Genomic DNA, 21,147 nt, shown 5'->3' with positions numbered 1-21,147 from the left:
TAAATGGGCTGCAGATTTGCTTCTAACCGATCGATCGCTATTGGTAGGTAACCTGATTGTTCTCATGGCCAGGCACACAAACTATCTGAGCACCATCACCCTTTGTGCCTCCATCTACCAGAAACTTTTGCTTATCTTTTTACTATCACAACCACGCCAACGATTCAAGACCCACAGCGGCCTTCTTATTATGAAAATTCTACATGTTGGGCTTGTAATCCTCAGGTTCAACAAGCCTAACATTAAACAATCTCGCTGGTGGTGAAGAGGCAAATTAATTCTCTTTCCAGCTGCTGCGAGAATCATCCCACCCAAGCCTCACCTTTAGCGAAAACTGAAACAGTAGCTATCTGTCCTTCACAAAAAGCAGAAAGCCATCCCAGCATTCAAGCTGAGAGGCTTTTAATGAAAGCTGGATCAAACTCCATGTACAACCGTCCGCCCACAAAAGGTTCCTCTCAGGAACACCGAGATGAGATCTCAGCCTATTTGTCTCGACATCACTCAGTGAAAACAAACACCTCCGTCTGTCTGTGACACACTCAAACTGTCATCAATACGGCCCACTAGAGTGAGTGCAGGTACAGCCGCTCAATACTATGTTGCCTGCCACCATGCTGGAGGGAAGGAAAATGGTGTTCACAATACAGTGGTTTAGGTTAGAGGGCATACTTCTTTTTTATGAGAGTGAACTGCAAAATATGAAACTGTAGCTGAGAGCTGCAGAAGAAAAGCTCGGATTTTTTGACTCAAAGGAGCTGTAGATTCACTTGACATTATGACATTAGTTTTTAGATCTGAATCCAAAGAGCAGATCTGAGGAATTATGGCACTGCTATCTGTTACCACATGGCTTAACATGGCCTCTCTGCCTCCTTACATTGCTGTTATCTGCATCGTGACTCCACAGAACAACTCCAGAGTATGAAATTAATGTTTCACTTTAGATTTTTGTCTTACCAGTTAATGCCACTTCATTTTCTGCTTGGCTGTATTACAGACAGAAAAATAATCTTAAAAGCAAAGAAATGCACAGTCAGCTCAGTCAAATCACAGCCAAGGTCTGGTTCAAATCCACGGGCCACCTGGGGTGTTTCTGTGTGGAGTTTGCAGGTTCTCCCTGTGCCTGCATGGCTTCTTCCCACAGTCCAAGCACATGCACGTTAGGTTAACTGCTGATTTGAAATTGCCCATAGGTGTGAATGTAAGTGTGAATGTTGTCTGTCTCTATGTGTTGGCCCTGTGATAGACTGTGGACCTGTCCAGGTGTTTACCCTGCTTCTCACCCGGTGGCACCTGAATGACCCTGAATTAGATAAGTGGAAGAAAATCAATGAACAGGTATCAGCTCTAGTGTGTTTTGGTACACATTTTTTACAACAATCGTCTTCATCCGATGAATGTCCCCGTGTGCGTTAGCTACTTTTCTGGAGGAAATCCTGCACGGCAGACCCACTCATGTGACTTTTTCTCCCGTTTACAATTTTCCGATGGTTCACTTTGAAATGTCAGTGCTGTCACTGTCCTGCATTGATGCCCTGATTTCCCATTGCTGTAACCCGTCCACCACAACAACATACACCTAATTATATTAGCCCTAATTAATTCTCCTGCTGAACTAAATCAAACCAGACTCGTCCAACTCACTGTGTATGTGTAGTGTACCTCATTAGATAACACTTTTTAACAATTTTAATTGGGATCCAAATCAGTGTGTGTGTTTTTCACCAAATGAGGCCATTCTGTGGAGGAACCTAGCATTTACATTTTAGGAGACAAACTCCAGCTGTAGACGATCACAAATACCTGCGAATCATAGTTAAACTTTAATTTGAGTCTTAAATTTTAAAACGTTTTATTATTACATTTATTCTGGCTGACTTTATATAGAAACAAAACGACATGTCCACACATCTCCCATATTCATTATTATATCACAACATGGTCTAAATGGTTTAAACCTGTTACAGTTTTTATAAAAAAGAACTTTAAAAGGTTTTCAATAAATAACCATCGTCATTTTTTTTATTTTACAGGCGCGGAGATTACTCCGTTTTTTGCTAAACATACTGCCTTATTTCTGATATTATAGACAATACATACAACATTTAAATGCCCTTTATAGATATGGTTGTATTAATCAGTTATCAGTTCTGTGGGCACCGAGATGATTTTGTCCTCCTGTTGCCATCGTTGGTATGTTGTTGTTGTTTTTTTAAATATGTGTAATGTTGTATGTTAATATGATAAATCCATTTTTTTATTTTGCTTTTATTATCCAGCCAGGAAATACTGATGAGTTACAGGTCTGTTACTAATGTACAGTGTGCCCATTAAAAACAGACAAATAAATACATACATAAAAGGAAAAATGAGAAACTAATAGTAATAATAGTTACACTAATAATTAAGCTAGTTGTTTTTCTAGTTTTTAAACCAGCATCTATACAAAACAAAAGCTAAAGGCATAAAAAAATATTAATGTGGTATTATGTTATATGTTATAAGTGCTTAATTCATCATTTATATATCACTCCTCCTCCTTAGTGTCATTTATAAATACAGGTATGTTTATCCATCTGTTAATGTTACACCATGTACAGCTATCGCTGCCGCGATATCATCTTAACAGTAATCACAAAAACATGGTCATAATAATATCTGTATTATTAATAGAATACTAAGGAGGAGTAATGCTGTATAAATGATGACTTAAGCACTTACTAATGACTTAATGATGCTTAATGGTGTAAAATTATTATAAAGTGCTACCAAATTATTTAAGACATACATTTTGTGATTTGTAGCCTCGTCCGGGATATTAAGTACCACAACCATGTGACTGGTTTTCGGGAAGTGGACTTACAGTCCAACAATGCAGCTGTACAAAAAGCAGACTGATGAAAAAGTCAAACTAGATAGTGTCGGAGCGTCCACACAGCGACTCCTTGAAGATGTAAACCATTTGAAAAGGAAGCCCGGATGGACTTTTTGGATCCATGGACACCTCCCCTTCTTAACGCTATCATGCAATTATTCACGATGACTCACTTGAGCTAATGATGGAGTCACAAAACTCAACACAAAGGCATTTTTAAATATTAGTGGGCGGTGAAATCTTAAATGTGTGATTTCACACCAAAGGGCTAAATGAATGGAGAAACCATGGCTCAAGAAAGTCTGGCCTTGTCTCCATTAACTTAATGATGTTCTGTGTGTATAGCACAAAGTATATATTTTAAAAGCTGCAGCTCGGGGCTTTTTCAGAGCTCAGGGGGATTTTCGTTCTTTGATCAAAGGTCTGTTTGAACTGATTAACAGGGAGTGTTCATTGGATCAAAGCGCTGCAAGGCAGGGTTACAAAAGCAGGAGAACAAAAACGATGAACAAAGAGTTGAAAATGGTTCATGCTTAAGTCAATGGCCCTACAGCCCTTTAGTATGACTTTTTGAACATTTAAAAGAAAGTCAAAGTTTAATTAAAATTTAAAACAACACTTCAACATGTGCTGTTTGACTAGAATGACAGGTTTCGGGTGGAAAAACGTGCCTTCGACAAGCTATGACACGCTTGTGTAATCCAGTTTCTTTATTTCTATTAAAGGACTTTTTAAAAAGCCCTAATGCTCACGTACACCAACAAACAGCTAAAGTTTGGGGCCTTAAAAACTCCTAAAACTGAGTTGAGTTGCTTTTCAGCTGCTGCTTTTCCCCACATCTCAGGAAAAAGCACTTTTCTGGATCATAAAACATGCCAACAAAGTAAACTGTGCATTGTGTTCATTGAAAGAGTCTTACTTGAGTGTGGAAACAGTTTGTGTACACAGGCCAACAGAGGACGCCTTTTGTGCTAAGAAACACATTTTCTCTCCTTTGCAGAGTCAAAAACGGGCAAACATCAGTGACGACGAAGCAGCTTTGCAAAACACTGTACTCGCCTGTCCTCCTGAAGCCTTTGTTAAGAGTCAATATTGGCATTTAAAAATGTTCTCAGAGTCTTTTCCCTGCTTCTCTTGTTTAACCCTGAATTATTAAACTGAACTAAGAAACATCTTATTAAATGACAGAGGCATTGCCACAGTGTTTTCAAGAACATTATTCATTTGAAACCCATTGACCGCGATCAATAATGCATCGGTTCATGTGGCGTTATCAACGAGCTGCTGTTAGAACGGGACCGTTCCAGATGGAGGGTTACAGACAAAGAAATATGTTGACTAATTCCAGCGCCGGCTGAAGTGCGAGCTGATGAGGACAGCTAAAGAATAATAAAGAGCGGAGAGTGATGAAGAGATCAACAACGCGCCCTGAAGGGAAAACATTGTCACCCCATTTCCTCAGATTCAGGTAATTTTGAGTAAACAAAACCAGATGTTCAAACCGAATTGGTGCTCAGATGTGTTCGCCAATGAGATGCAAAATGATGCTGCTGTGTGTATGCTTGTGTTTTTAGCAGAGTGCGTGTTTGTGCATGTGTCTGACTGAGACTGGTGACTTGCTTAGTGGTAACCAAAAAAACAAAACATATGAACGAGAACAATTATTGAACTTAGAAAACAGAATAGATTTCTCCCTATTACCACATTTAATTGGGTGATTAGGGAAAGAACTGTCTTGAGTATTCATGTATTTTTGGGCTCATTACTGTAAAGTCTTTGAGTCTTAGGCTTCTGCACATAGAGTCTTGCTTAAAATGTAAGAAATTTTCACCTATTTTCATGATTTAGCTCAAAGAAGTAAAAAGAGGAAGGAGCAGACTTCCTTTAGTCATAACAGAATAGAATAAAAAAAGATTGCTTAAAGAAATGTGGGCGTGATAAGTCATTCCCAAAAGACGCCATTAAAATACATGTAACCAGGTTGTATGGCAACATTTGTCAGTTTGTTTTTGTCAGAATGAAAGAAGTAATGCCAATTTAGTTGTATTTTTGCAACTAAACATGTAATACATCCATTTACTTTAGAGTAGTCAATACTAAATTAAATGAGAAAATGCTGTTTTCTGTCTCACTAATAGACATCTTTTACTAGTTTGGGTTAGTTGACCCAAGTTCAGCACAGCTGCAAATTAAGACATAATTTAGACCACTGTAATAATGGTTATTAGATCTCATTCACTTTCTTGATCACTTGTTGTAGGGAGGTATGGTGAATCTCTGCTTTCACAGGTTACAAGTGGTCCAACCTATGGCACTATGATGGGCACAGGAGTTGACAACCACTTGCAATCACTAGATTAGGCTCCGGTTAGACAGACATAGAGACCAGTCACATTTACTTACTTCTTCAGAGAGTGTGTTCCATGCCACCTATTGGCAACTGCAGCAACCAGCCAAGGAGAGTTTTGGTGCAGCATCTTCTGCTTATTTGAATCAAATTCACGCTAATGACTATCAGTAACCTCCAATAGCTATTCCCCAGCTGGTTGCAGAATACATACTTTTCCCTAGTGACTGGCGATTACCTGTGGGTCATTGACTGGTCCATCTAAGCCTCTGTCACTGTGGCCTAACACGCATGTCTTTGGACTGCTGGAGGAAACAGAGAGCATAAAGAGAAAGCTAACTCTGACCCAGGGGAAACATGCCAACTCCAGCAGACAGACAGGCTGATTATCAGGGCTGAATCTCAAATCTTTGTCCTCCTAGATTAAGAGCAATCACTGTCAAAATGCTATTTCTGTCTCAAGATAGAACGACTTGTGTATTCAAATTTCCTGAATTTCTGTATGAGTCATGCTGCCCAGTAGTAACATAAAAGAAAAAAAAGCCAAAGCGGCTTTGCCACATTTGTGAAAATGGCAAACAAGCCAACAGTTTGATATATACATATACATATACATACATATATACACACATATATATACATATATGTATATATATATGTATATATATACACATATATATACATATATGTATATATTAGGGGTGCAACGATATTCGTATCGATATTGAACCGTTCGATACAGTGCTTTCGGTTCGGTACGCATATGTATCGAACAATACAACATTTGTAATTTATTTTATCAACTTTCCTTCTGACGATGCTGTCTGTGTTGAGCGCTCAGTGAATCTGCGTTCGACTACTCCGCCTAGGCTGCACTGTCGAGCGCAGATCCACTGAGCGCTCAACACAGACAGCATAGTCAGGAGGAAGAGCGCAGGGCAAGCTAGCGAGACAGAAGTTAAGCTCTCCTTGCAAGATGGACCTCCCCCACCCTCATTCAGATCTGGCGTTTGGAATTATTTTGGTTTTCATGTGACGTATGACCCTGAAGGTAAGCGAGTCATGGACTAAAGTAAAACAGTATGTTGGATGTGCCATGCAATGCTTAATTACATTGGTGTGAACTAGTGTGTTAGCGCAGTTAGCTCGTTAACGTGTTGGCCGTCTAGCCCCATGCACGGAGCGATCGGCGGTAGCTCGTTAACGGAGATTTGCCGTGTTGTGGCGTTAAGGTCATTTCAACGAGATTAACCTGAAAGCACTAGTGGGAACACAACGAATATGACTGCACATTTACGCCGACATCATCCTAGTGCAAAGACAAAAACAACAAGCATGCTACTAACTTTAGCCGAGTCATTTAGACAGCTGTTAGCACATGATTCTCCTTATGCTGCTGAGAATATAGCCCAGAAGAAGCGGATAGTATAGCTTTTATTTTGGAAAGAGACATTTCTCTGTAATAAACTCTCTTTTCCAAAGATGAGTGATTCCTCAATCAGATACAGGGCTCGCAATATCGCTAGCCCGACGTCCCGGAGCTAGCGATCTTTCCAGTCGGGCTACCAAAATCTATCTCTGCCCTGCCCGTCGGGCTATTGTAGGAAAAATATATGTCAATGCTTTTGCATTCTTTCAGAAATGTAGCTGGGTAATTATGTCATTGGCATCGGTGAGCCACTGTCAATATGTGACATATTGAAATCGCGTTTGAATTTGCGCTCGTTTTTTTGCTTTCACTTTGCAATCGTGCGAACTGTGTATAGAGAGCGACAGCACTGATCTGTGAGTGATGATAATTTGTGCACCAATTCCTCTGACATCGTCTTATTAATCGTTAGCTTACTATGCAAACATGACAAGTGAAATCTCCCGCAGCTTAAACATGTGAGAGGTTGATCGCGCAGAGAATCGCTGAGCTTATGTGAGTGAGTGTGTAAAAGCATTTCAGTTCTGCTGAGCCAAATAAGACAGGTCAGGGTGAAGAAGTGACAGCCAAAGAAAAGCTTACCACAAAACGGAGAAGTTATGACAAATCAGACTATAAGGCAAAAAGAAAGTGCAGCTTTATGGTTTCATGGACAAAAGAATTTCTGTGGCTGCAATATGACGAGCTAAATAACCAGGGCTGCACATAAGTGGTCCGCAGGTGCGCATTCGCTGTCAAAATAAAAAACGCGCACAAGGGTTAGGGTTAAATTTAAAAACTGTACTTTTGAGTTAAAATATATATTTATAATTTTAATAAATGACAAATTAAAAAGGCATGAACATTTTTTTGTATCGAAAAAATATCGAACCGTGACACCAAAGTATCGAACCGAACCGAACCGTGGAATTTTGTGTATCGTTGCACCCCTAGTATATATATGTATATATATACACATATATATACATATATGTCAGCAATATCAGGAAGAAGGAACACGAGAAGCTGGAGAAATACCAAGGGCTCAGAGAAGAGCTCAAGAGGATGTGGAGGGTGAAGGTAACGGTGGTCCCCGTGGTAATCGGAGCACTCGGTGCGGTGACTCCCAAGCTAGGCGAGTGGCTCCAGCAGATCCCGGGAATAACATCGGAGATCTCTGTCCAGAAGAGCGCAGTCCTGGGAACAGCTAAGATACTGCGCAGGACCCTCAAGCTCCCAGGCCTCTGGTAGAGGACCCGAGCTTGAAGGATAAACCGCCCGCAGGGGCGTGCTGGGTGTTTATATACACTGAACAAAAATATAAACGCAACACCTTTGTTACTGCTCCCATTCCCCATGGGATGGACGTAGAGACCTAAAATTCATTCCAGATACACAATATAACCATCACTCCCAAACAGTGGTCACAAATCAGTCCAAATGTGTGGTAGTGGGCACATCTGCTATATTGAGATAATCCATCCCACCTCACAGGTGTGCCACATCAGGATGCTGATCTGACATCATGAGTAGTGCACAGGTGTACCTCAGACTGCCCACAACAAAAGGCCACCCTGGAATGTGCAGTTTTTTGCGCTATTGGGGGTCTGGGGACCCAGAACCGGTCAGTATCTGGTGTGACCACCATTTGCCTCATGCAGTGCAACACATCGTCGCATGGAGTCTATCAGATTGTCAATTGTGGCCTGTGGAATGTTGGTCCACTCCACTTCAATGGCTGTGCGAGGTTGTTGGATATTCGTGGGAACTGGTACACGCTGTCGTATACGCCGGTCAAGCACATCCCGAACATGCTCAATGGGTGACATGTCCGGTGAGTATGCTGGCCATGCAAGAACTGGGACATTCTCAGCTGCCATCTGCCCTGAACAATGTGAACCATGATTCATCCGTGAAGCGCACACCTCTCCAACGTGCCAGACGCCATCGAATGTGAGCATTTGCCCACACAAGTCTGTTACGGCGACGAGCTGGAGTCAGGTCAAGACCCCGATGAGGACGACGGGCATGCAGTTGAGCGTCCCTGAGACGGTTTCTGACAGTTTGTGCAGAAATTGTTTGGTTGTGCAAACCAATTGTTCCAGCAGCTGTCTGGGTGGCTGGTCTCAGACGATCTTGGAGGTGAACCTGCTGGATGTGGAGGTCCTGGGCTGGTGTGGTTACACGAGGTCTGCGGTTGTGAGGCCGGTTGGATGTGCTGCCATATTCTCGGAAACGCCTGTGGAGACGGCTTATGGTTGAGAAATGAACATTCAATGCACGGGCGACAGATCTGGTTGACATTCCTGCTGTCAGCATGCCAATTGCACGCTCCCTCATTGCTTGTGGCATCTGTGGCATTTTGCTGTGAGACAAAACTGCACATTCCAGGGTGGCCTTTTGTTGTGGGCAGTCTGAGGTACACCTGTGCACTACTCATGATGTCAGATCAGCATCCTGATGTGGCACACCTGTGAGGTGGGATGGATTATCTCAATATAGCAGATGTGCCCACTACCACACATTTGGACTGATTTGTGACCACTGTTTGGGAGGGATGGTTATATTGTGTATCTGGAATGAATTTTAGGTCTCTACGTCCATCCCATGGGGAATGGGAGCAAAAACAAAAGTGTTGCGTTTATATTTTTGTTCAGTGTATGTATATATATATATGTAGAGATAGAGAGATGTGTATGTATATATATATATGTAGAGATAGAGAGATGTGTATATATATATATACACATCTCTCTATCTCTCTCTCTATATATATATATATATATATATATATATATATATATATATATATATATATATATATATATATATATATATATATATATAGAGAGAGAGAGAGAGAGAGAGAGAGAGAGAGAGAGAGAGAGAGAGAGAGAGAGAGAGAGAGATAGAGATAGAGATAGAGATAGAGATAGAGATAGAGAGAGAGAGAGATAGAGAGATAGAGAGATAGAGAGATAGATAGATAGATAGATACTGGCTTTGATTGACTTGAGAGTTATTTTTGTTTACTCTTATTTTTTTTTAACTCTTCGATCATTTTTAAAGACATGTAAAGACTTTGGGAATACAAATAATTTGCCAGTGTCACAAAGTACATAATTAATAAAGCATATCAGTAATTTCGAGTTCAATTTAGTGTTCGAACTGTCTGGAAATACCATCGTAAAAAAATCACAACCCCAAATATAAGCAATGTGAATGAATTTCACAACAGTTTTCAGCATGGCGTGGGCGCCTTTTATATAAAACGGATTTCAAGCTCATGTTCAATCGATTTTATGGGAATGAGGCATGAATCCCCGACTCCACTGCTTGACTTTAGAGGCTCATTGTTTGCTGGTTTTGCTCTAGGTGGCCACTCAATTGACTTGGTTTTTGAGAAAATGCAGTGTGACACACTGTTTTTCTGTCCATGCTTGACCCCCAACTGGACATTTCCCACATGGTGACAGGGTAGCAAAGACTACTAGTCACTAAATATAGCAAGGACGGCTGTCACTAAGGAGGCGCTAAGGAATAAACAAAGAGAAATGGTGGACCTCTTTCTCAGGTGAGGTTATTCTGTTTTCTTCCTTGCTGCTCTTTTCCTCCTCCCAACCATCAGGACTCCGCAGGGATGCCAATATATAGACCAGCAGTTGCTAACGTCTCTAGCCAAGCTCCCAGTCCTTCAGGTCTTAATAAATTGAACACATCACATAACGTGATTTATAGTTGCTAATTTTTAGTTGCTTTCCCTCAGTGGATCAAGCTCGCAGGCTGGGAGAACTGCACTCTTGTAAAGCCCCATAATGGATGTTCACTGTGTTATTGTGGAAGCACCTGTTTACAGGGTGTGTGCACCCAACGTTAATAGCAATTAAACATATTTGTGCATTTGCTCAGATTTTTTGCTTTTATTTTTTTACCAATAAAACAATAATGAGGCAAATAGATTTTTAGGTTTATTTTAAAGCATTTCTCCTGGACAGTTTTTAAAGATTACTCTGTAAAAACCCAGAATCTCTACTGCCAATGCATTCCATTAGAACCATAACACCAAAGAAATGATGACCTTCCTTCCTTTCATTTTCCTTTCATCGGGCTAAGAAGGATATTCTAGATCTTCTCCTCAGCAACATTTTCCTAGAGCCTCTCCTGGGGAATCCTGAGACACTCCCAGGGAGGATGATAGTCCCTTCAGTGTATTCTGGGTCTACCCTGGAATCTCCTCCCAGCTCTGCTGGGCGTGCCTGAAACCTCCTGGAAAAGGCACCTATGCGGGATCCTAATCACATGTCCAAACCGCCTCAGCTAGTGCCTTTTGGTACACTGTCTTCACTGTGAACATCATCCACATCTTATTTCTAAGGCTGAGCCCGGCTATCCAACAGATACATTTCAATTACCACCCAGAGCTCATGATGACTCATGATGGGGGGATTTTGAGTCCATTTCAAAGGACTGAAAAATTCGCCAATGTGACTGCTTTTGATGTTGCTCTTCTAATTATCTGTTATTGCATATGATTCGGATCTTTGTTCACTTGCCTGTAACAAATTTCAGTTGTATTATTTTCCTCTTATTTTGTTATATATTTGGTCTGGATCAGAGTCAATGATGGATGCACGGAGGGCTGGGTGGGTTGCTGGGTTTGGAGAGAAGTTGGGGGGGGACCTTTGGGGGGGGAGCTAATCTGAACGAGTAAAAGGTGAAATCTGGAGCAGGGCACCCAGGCCTGAGGAGCAGAGCTGATGAGGCAGAGGGCTGCAGATTGGGGAGGAACAACATGGACGCTGAATGAGGTCTGGTGTTAGAGGAGGTGGATGACATCATAAACTCTCACTGTTCTACTTTCACAATGATAGATCTATTAAAACGTGCTTGTTATTTTGTTGTAGCCTCCTGTGGTTTAAAATGCAGCCACCTACTGGTTCAGTCTGGCTCACTGCAAGCTCTCTGTTTTTAATACTTCCTTTATATTAGCGTAACTAATAGGCCTGCCACACCTTATGTAAAATTCATTTTTAGCTTTTTCATAATGTTCTTCATCTGCAATAATTGAATTATTCAGATGTGTTAGTTATTATATTGTTTGCTGTACCCGTTATTAGTGGATGCTAAAATAAGTTTTACCTTTCTGAACTGTAACGAAATCATTTGTAAAAATAATAAAAGCCCTAAAACTTAATCTCACATATTTCTAACAACTTAATTTCTTTAAGAAATGATTTCTTCTCTGGCTTTGCTTCTGTTCTTGCAGGGCGGGGTCAGAATGACCCCCCCAGCAGTTTTGTAATGTTTGGGGCTCTGGTGTTAAAACATTAATCTAATTGAAACCTCTTAATTTCAGCTCAGTTCCCTTCTCCCTACCAGCCTGATCTAGTGCAATCCCTCCATTACTGCTGGCCTGTACGCACCAATCCACCTGACGTTCCATTTTATCATCGCTTATGAACAAGATCCTGTTGAGCTTTTTAATTATAGCATTTCATTGACTGGAGTATCAAATTTCAGCTTAATTACTTATTACCTCTGTTGTACTGAGACAGAGGAACACACCGCGCAGGCACTAAAACAAACCAGCAAATCCTCTTTGCAGGGCCTCATTTCATACTGTAGTTTGAATTGTTTTCGGTAAATCGGACCTTTAAGTGCGTGGAAGAAAAGTTATCGGAGCATCCCGTACACGGTTCACCTCCATTTACCGGTCAAATCAATTAGGCTGTTCCTAAACGCATGCTAACGAATGCATTAAGCTGTATGCAGTTTAGACTGCATTAAGCTTGCAAATCTCTTTGCAGCTCTACTTTATTTACCAAGTTGCATTTACCATAGAATCTGGCCACACAGAGTCCATTACTATCCCGTCAGACACCACAGGATCACGACTGGGTGGTGTTTTTACTCTTTTGAGAAGCCTGAGGTGTAATTACTGCTCTCAGACAAGATCTAATCTCAAAGGTATTTTAATGCCAGCAGTCACAATCATCTACCTCATCTCTCCACGTAAACTAAATTGACGGCAGATGTAGTGAGACTAAGCAGATAATATCTTCATTCATTTAACTTTGGCCTATAAGGCAGAGGGTGCTTTAGTCACTGGGACAATGGTGTGTTTTATCTTCTGTCTGAGCATATGCTTTTAGAAGCTGCCTTTCATCAGGTAACTATGACTGATTAGTCAAAGGAAAATAGATCTTTTGTCCATAGTTAAGGAAGACAAGTACCACCGTCTCTGTGTAGCTGGAGCAGGAGCAGAAATCAACAGCTGCAGCGGCAGTAGTTGGTTAGACAGACCCAGTGTGTTTAGGCCCAGGGCTGTTGACTTACCCCTGCTTGACTGCTTTGTTCTTGTTCACATCGATGGTGGTGATGGAATGCTTGGCGCCAGACTGTACCTCCCATTCAACCTTCCACTGGGGGCTCTTCGAGTTGGTTTGGAGCAGGTTTACCCCCTTTTTAGCTTTGACCCTGCAGGAAATGGCGAGAGAGAAAAAATAATAGAGGAGGTCAATTTTATTAAGGGGGATGATTTATGTGCAAGGTCAGAGGTGGATACCCTCTCTGTGCTACAGGCCTCCTCCCTGGATTGCATCATGGCAAAAGCAATTCCACAGATGAATCAATAACAAAGATGAATGAAGATGACAGTGCAGTGATACATGAGAGCAGAAAGGTAGGAGCACTTCAGGTCAGAGTGCTCACTTACACTCTCTGCAAAATCAGATCTACAAAGCTTTTTACTGAACCCACTGGATATTCATTTCGAATTAACACCTGAAAGCCACAAGCTTCGGTTCACCTGCTTTTTGAGAAAGTTCATACACACCATTGAGCTTTTACTGAACTGCATTTTACATTAAAACAAAATAAGCCACCTTTAAAATTCCTAAAAACTGTTGATTGAGTCTCATGTGCAATCTCCCTTCCTTAGCCCTTAGCTCTTCAGGGAGAACACACTTTATAGATAGGTCAAGGTTACCAGCACGAGTCCTTGAGATGATTTTTTATTTATTTATTTTGGCTTGTTTGTTGCTCCAGGACACTGCAACAAGGAAGAATGTTTGAACCTGGAAACCAAACATACTCCCTGCTACCTCTTAATATTTCAGGTATTCACATTAAAAAGGCCAGACCCTAAAGTGTACTGAGTGGAGTGTTGTGAACACTGCAGTGTTTTACTGCCCCCGTTAGGCTTTAAAATGAATTCAGATATTTTTAAGACTATTTATAATATTTACACGTACATGCACAACAGTTCACTTGATAAATATTGTAGAACTTTACATAGTTCTGTAAATAAAACCATTCTCTCCCCCATCTCCAAAACTATTCTACATAATAACCCAAGGGTAGAGCTGGGCGATATGAGATTTTTTCATATCACGATATGTTTTTTTCATTTCAGGCGATAACGATATATCACGATATAAGCCAAATAACTATATTTGTAAGATTTAAATGTGCCGTTGCTCACAAGTAAAATGTGAAATAATCAGCAGCTTGTTTTTATTTAAATATTTATTTCCCATAATAAGTTCAACAGGGTAGATGTACTTAAGGAACATGAGACTTTTTCAGATAAATAAAGGCAAATATTGCAAACTACACAAAAGGCAGCCGCTAAAGCGTTTAAGTTTCAAAATAGAACAAACAAAACAGACTAAATTGTCAATTCCACTTAGAAACAAAATATTAATTCTAAAAATAAATCTTAGTTTGTTTTACAGAAGAACAGACAAAACTGACTAACTTTTGTCAATATCAAATAAACTGAGAACTAAAAGGAAATTCTCAATCTCTCCTTGTTGTATAGCTGAGCTTTTCAAACAGTTTTAACAGTTACTTTAGTCTGACAAAAGCCGAATGACGAATTAGCGCTTCCAGTCAGAGACTGAGGCTACGTCCACACGTACACGGGTATTTTTGAAAATGGAGATTTTCCGTTTTCGTTTTAAAAAATAATCCCGTCCACACATAAAGGCAGAAATGAAGGAAAACGCTGCTATGAACATGCCAAAGCAGCAGGTGGCGCTAGATTCCTAACCGTGCCGAAATGTTGGCCAATCAGAAGTCTAGAAGCCTCGGTGGGAAAAAGTAAACAAAGCTGCGGCATAGAAGCAGAACCGAGTCGTATGTGTGGAGGGACAGTAACTGTGTGTATATGTAAGCATTTAAACACTGCAGAGAGTAGAATTAACAGTAACAGTATTGTAGAAATTCATTTCACCGAAACAATAACGTGGCGCACAGTGTGACGCATGCACCAGTTTATTGTATTTCCAGACTTGCTTTCGGCACAATTTACAGTGCACGCTACTCTGTTTTTTGTCAGACTTGAAATAGCCGAAATACCTTCACACTACGGAACTTCTATGGCTCTTCCGTTCGACAGTCTCTCCGGCATTGGAACCATCATCTGTTTTCTCTTCGGTCACGCTCGGTTGATTTTTCTAGTCGGCACACTCATTTCCTCCATTACCCCAAACAAACACACGTGCGGCTTGGCACTTGTGCTGTACGTAACAAGTCACGTGACGTGACGCTGCGGCTGTGATTGGTTCGGCTCTGCGCTACTTAATTTGGATTGGCTGACCTTTTAAAAAAAAAAGAGGACAAGAGCGGCGAGGTCTATCGCGATAGCTTAATTTCTCTATCGAGTAAAAGTTATATCGCAATACATATCGTTATGTTCTATCGCCCAGCTCTACCCAAGGGCCAAAGAAGTAATAACAGTAAATGTAATGCACATACTGTATGTGTGCATCTTCCAAACATCTACATCCGCAATCCTACTCATCCACACATACAGTCATGTACGCATGGCTGCACCAACCAATCTGCACGTGCATGCACTTCTATATACATTCATAACGCTGCATTATCTGCAGAGATTTTATACACAGTGAACCAGATGTGCAGAGGCTATAGATGCATACAAAATAAGACTATGCAAATGCATAAAGCTGTAGCACGCTGCAGCTATACAAAAACATGCCCCAACATCTGCTCAAGGATTGTGCGTGCTTGCCGGAGCAACAACTAACACCAAAAGAAGAAAAAAAGGGATGAGAGACGAAATAGTTAACGCAGTAAACACATAAATAGCTACATAAATGGGTAGAACTCTTGAATTTTATGGTATAGTAAAGCTACAATAACATGCGACACAGTTGTTTCCCTTTTCTCCAGTAAAATGTTGTGATTTGAAGTATACATAAGTCCTGCAGTATTTAAATTTAGTTCATAAATATTTGAAGTAATATGATTTCCAGTTGCAGCAGCAGATTTATGCTTTGCTTAATGCTGAAAGATGATCCGTGATAAAATAAAAGTGAGTGGGTCTGTGCAGTCAGGATTGCTTTTAAATGACAACATGCTCTTTCAGGATGGTCCGCGGCCCAGGAGTTAGAGCAGACTGCACACTAATTGGAAGGTATTTTGATGGTTTAATCCACAGCTCCCCTGCTCTGCATGTCTTTAGGCAACAACGGAAACACAAAATTGCTCCTGATGCAGCCATTGGTGTGTTTTTTTCCCCAAGATTTGATCCTTGTTTTGGTTTAACAGACAGCCTTTCTTTTTTGTTGTTGTTGTAATGTTTCCATTTTGCTTGTCTCATGTGTTTCCTTGTTTTTCTCTCCCTCTGTTTTGCATGCTGTCCTGATTTCCTGTTCTTACTTACTTAAGTGGGACTCCTGTGGTTTCACTTCCTTTTTTGTCTCACCAAACTAAACCTAAAATTGTATAGCCTGCCTTCAATAGTGTCACCAGTGTCAAATCAGGCCTGTATATAAGACAGGACAAAATGCAGCTGTACATCTGCACTTAAAGGTTAAAGGTCACTCTATTGAGGATGCCAGTGTTCACATTTTGGACAGATGGTTTAAAAGAGACGTGAAAGAGGCCGTCTATGTCCACTGTGAACATCTTTGAGCAAAGGGGACGGCTTACGATACTAACTGTCTGCACCTACAATCCACTTTTGAGATCCCTTCCCAGGCTCCTCAACTCCCACTCACATCTTGCATCAGGTAACCTCAATAAATCACATTGGGTGGAGCAAGGTCTCACAGTGGTTTCACTCAAAACCACTGGTGATAATGACCCACGCTTTTTTCACACCTTAGCTCATGTGATGAAGCACATGTTTAATAATAGAGGGTCAACAAGTCTCTTAAGGTACAGCCCCCACTAGGGTTTAAATACCGGGACTCTCCACTATTTGGCTTTAGAACTGAAGAAGCCTCTTGGATGAGCGAAACATCTTTACGAAACTTAAAGAAGTCACTTTGTTTCTAAGCTCCTAAGACCTTTTTCTAGTCATACTTTACCCATCAGTTGTTGAGATCACCTGGTTTCTCGTGCTATTGGTAACCTTTTTGGGCGACATTTTTACATTTTCTAGCGAGTTGTTACAAAATACCACTGTCTGATAGCAGACACCTTTGAATTTACCGATATATTTCATTAAAGTGTTTACAGAGAGAATTTTTTAGTTGTTATTTCTTTTTAAAGAAGCTTTTGTCTTCCCAGTTATTGTGATTTCTGGTTATTTGACCACAGAGCCATGCCCCAAATGATTTAACATGGAAAAAATCCAGAGCTCATTCTTAGACAAATGCAGCCACTACAGATTATTGATCGGATGGTTTCATTTTCATGAAACACAAGACAGAAGTGAATTATTAATGCTTTTGGCTTTTGCTTCTGTGCTTTATGTCTTCTAGACTATTCATTACTATGTTAGTCTACTTTGAAAATGTGCCTGCATATGCCCGGAAAATACTTTGTATTCTGTGAAAAAGAATAAATAACGATGTAATATTATTATGTAGTTTTAGGAGGTTGTCACCAAGGTTATTATCGTTAACGAAAACTAACGAAATAACGAAAACTAGAAGTGAAAAAACATTTTCGTTAACGGAAATAAAAAATTTAAAAAAAGGAAAACTAACTAAAACTGTAATGAGTGTTCACAAAACTAACTAAAATTAACTGAATTTATAGAAAAAATGTGTTTAGTTTTCATTGATGTGTGCGTGTCATACAATAGTCAAGGGTCAAAATGAAGTTTAGTTTCCAGATTTTTTTCTTGCTGTGTCTCATTATGTCAGCAGGTGGCAGTACGTTAGTCGAGTCGTCTGTGTTGCTGCTCCGTCCACGCGCAGAATCATGTCAGTAAAAGTCGGGAGAAAGCGCCAGAGTCCAATTTGGGATTACTTTGAATATGACTGTGTTTTGGATAAAGCAAGTGTCTTGTAGTGGAAAGAGACAAATTATGAGGGACATTTCTCAAGGGGAAAAAAAATCCCACAAACCTTAAAGTGTACTTGAAAAGCTCACACAAGAAGGCTAACCTAGCTTACCTTGAGAAAGTAAGGGAGCACACTCAACCCTCATCCCCAGAAAACAGAAGCTAACCCCAGGCAAGGCAGCGTGATGCATCCGGAGACAACAGGACTGGGATATCTACATAACTGTGTGAGTCAATTGCCTTCAAAAAGTTTATCAATTCACTTGAACCAAAATTACGAACACCCAGTGCTGCAAGAGTTAATAGTCTCATTGGGGCCAAGATATACATTTTATAGTTGCCTGGTATCAATGGTTGTTCATCTGCCTTTATTTATTTATTTGTTTAAAGAACCCATAGGTGGGAATGTGAGTTTTCTGTCTCTGCGTGTTAGCCCTGCGACAGACAGCCGACCTGTCCAGGGTGCAGGGTATGGTAGCTGGAATAGCAACATACCCAAGGATAAGCAGAAGAGAATGACTGATATGATGAAACTGGGATTTTGTTACACTTAATTTTTGCAAACACAACTAAAACTATAACTGAAACTAAGGATTTTCAAAAAAATAAAAACTAAACTAAACTAGCAAACAATTGGTAAAAACTAATTAAAACTGATATAAAATTGAAAATCTGAAGTCAAAACTAAATAAAAATAAAAACTAATGAAAATTGCAAAACTATTAAAACCCTGGTTGTCACTCTGCTTAGGACTCTGTTACTGCCACTTGCTGCTCTCCTGTTAAAGTAAAATTCTGGTGATCTTTATGATTGTTCCCGTGTTTACAGAAACATACTGTTGTTTTTCTCTTCTCATCATGACATCACTCTGACAAACATCTCTTTCTGGACAGACTCCATGAAAGCATTACCCAAATCATATTTTTCTCCCAAGTGTCTCATTTCCATTTGAAAGTTTGAGGCCCCTGCAACATCTATCAGATCATTGCATCTATTTCTCTGACAGATAAAAATTCTGAAGTCCCACTGAGGTATTTCCATTTGCTTCACCAACCTGCGCTCATTGCATCGACCACTCATCCATGATTTGTGAAAGCAACTGACTTCCAGCTGAAGTTCCTCCCTCTTTAACCAGAATAGGCACACAGCCCATGCAGAAAATGTCTTTCTTCTTATAGTATTAAACTAATTACAGTGATTATCTTTTATCTTTAATGGTTTTAAATACATAAAAGTTATTTAAATGTTTGAACTAATTTCATTAAATCCAACTGTGGCCCAATCTCAAAGCCCTTAGACTCCCATGTCAAAATCTCCAACTTCAGAGCACAAAGAAACATGTTTGCAGACTTGTACAAACAGTTCTGTTCACTATATCCAGTTTCCCGCTCATGATGACTGTTGTTTGTTTTTTTAAAACTGTTTAAACTATATTGATGCTTCAAGTTATGGATGATTACGGGTTTTGACTGCTTTGACTAACATGTCGGCACAGGCAGCCTTTGTCAGGAGCTATCTGCTAGGCATTCACTAAGGCCTTATTCACACACTTCCGACCTGTCAATGACCATCTGGCAACCACCAGTCACAAGGGAAAATGTGTATTCCCAGCGACAGGCGGGTCACTGGGGAAAAATGGAGATTACTGACCAGTCTGTGTAACTGGGACTTTAGCAATTATTTTTCCAGTGGCTGCCGTTAACCTCCAGGAACCACTCACAACCATATGGGGAATACTCCCTTTTCCCTCAAGAACAGTGGTTCCCAGATGGTTAATGACCAGTCTCTCAGCTTGTATGACTGGGGCCTTATTGATCCCACATCATCCCCATGACTGGTGATGGACAAAATGACTTTTAATGTTACCCGGTTTGTGGTCACATGTCTACAAAGACCCACAATGGGGTTGTATTGAATACCCAATCCGGTCGTTAAGTGATGACGTGACGAATCCTACTTCCGGGCCTAAAGTAGTCTGCGTTTAATATGGCTTTTGGGTTGTTAACATGTTTAATGTTATGTATTTTCTTCTATTTAATCTCAAAAAGCTCCTAAAACAGTCAGTGATCACTGTTGACCTCCCTCGGCTTTTATTACCGCTAATCATTTATTTAAGCTCAGTTTTTAAAACCTTAGGATGTAACTACAGCCCAGCCCATGCAGCAGTATATGAATGACTAACCTCGTATTGTGGATGGATTATCTCAGTTGTTCTCCTGGCTGAAGTTTGGTCCTTTTACAGCATCCTGCCATGCAATTACATTTGTTCCTGACCACCGAGAACACTCACGGTAACTTTTATCGAGTGGAAAAAAAGTTAGCATGTTTATATTATGCTAACATAGCTGTGTCGCTAGCGGTCACGTAGCACATCATTAGCTACAGCTAGCCAAACTTCAGTAACCCTACAAATGTCACTGCTGTTTAGTTTTCTGTCTTCATTTATGTTGGAAGTGATAACAGAGCTGTACGTTTTAATTTGTTTCCAAAACCCCGCAGTCAGGACATGCTATATTGTATTTAGATAGAAGCTAGCGAGCTAACTTCCTGCTAACTTCCAACTCCGTTAAATGTCATAAATTCCGTTTTCATGGATGCCTGGATGTTAAACTCAATTGTTACACCTGGTAGAGCAGAACGCTGATCATTTTATTAAAGATGAAAAACTTTAGACAGTTTTTCAACTCTCAGTAATGCCATAGTGATTGTTTGATATATGGACCTGCAGCGGAGTTTAGGCCCAGACACGGCTAGTGACGTCAGACTTAACGACCGGATAGTGACTGTATTGTTGGCTAGCAAGCTGCAGTGGTTGCCAGCAGTTTGAGAAAGATACAAACTACTGCCACCACTCTGCAAACACTGCGTTTGTGATCTTACAAAACCCTTACAAAATCTTTCATACTACCATTTTCTGGTTCGCATTCTCTGTGGTTAAGTTTGGTTCGACCGAGGTACAAAAACGTAACAGGGTGAGGCTTTTTCCAGGACATCTGAATTTGCAACACTTTGCCTGAGATCACTCTTTTTTGTACAATCCAGGCTCTGCTTCAAACTACAGACTACATGTTCTTGTTTTTCACATGCTCGCCTCCACAGAAGCCAAGGTCAGGCATGGCTTTCTGCACTTCAGCATGTCCGATCACTGATAACATCTAAGGGTGAAAGCTGGGAGAAAGCTAGTAAGTAGATCTTAAGTCAAGATTATATAAAGTATATATTTGAAAAATGTATCTTGAAAAAAATGATAC

At 40.4% G+C, this 21,147-nt stretch overlaps 1 protein-coding gene across 3 annotated transcripts in view; it reads right to left on the bottom strand.

The window, feature by feature from the left end:
- Window positions 1-21,147, bottom strand: part of tmem132e (transmembrane protein 132E) — a 440,362-nt gene that overhangs the window by 60,953 nt on the left and 358,262 nt on the right. For all 3 annotated transcript variants that reach the window (XM_082549921.1, XM_082549922.1, XM_082549920.1), the window contains exon 3: window positions 12,970-13,110. In XM_082549921.1, coding sequence (XP_082406047.1) covers window positions 12,970-13,110 — 141 coding nt within the window. The remainder of the gene's footprint in view (window positions 1-12,969; window positions 13,111-21,147) is intronic.

Source organism: Aulonocara stuartgranti, assembly GCF_965226115.1.
Source record: "Aulonocara stuartgranti genome assembly, chromosome: 10".
Lineage (NCBI taxonomy): Eukaryota > Metazoa > Chordata > Actinopteri > Cichliformes > Cichlidae > Aulonocara > Aulonocara stuartgranti.
Note: the sequence above shows the minus strand (reverse complement) of the source record. Positions and strands in the feature narration are given on the sequence as shown.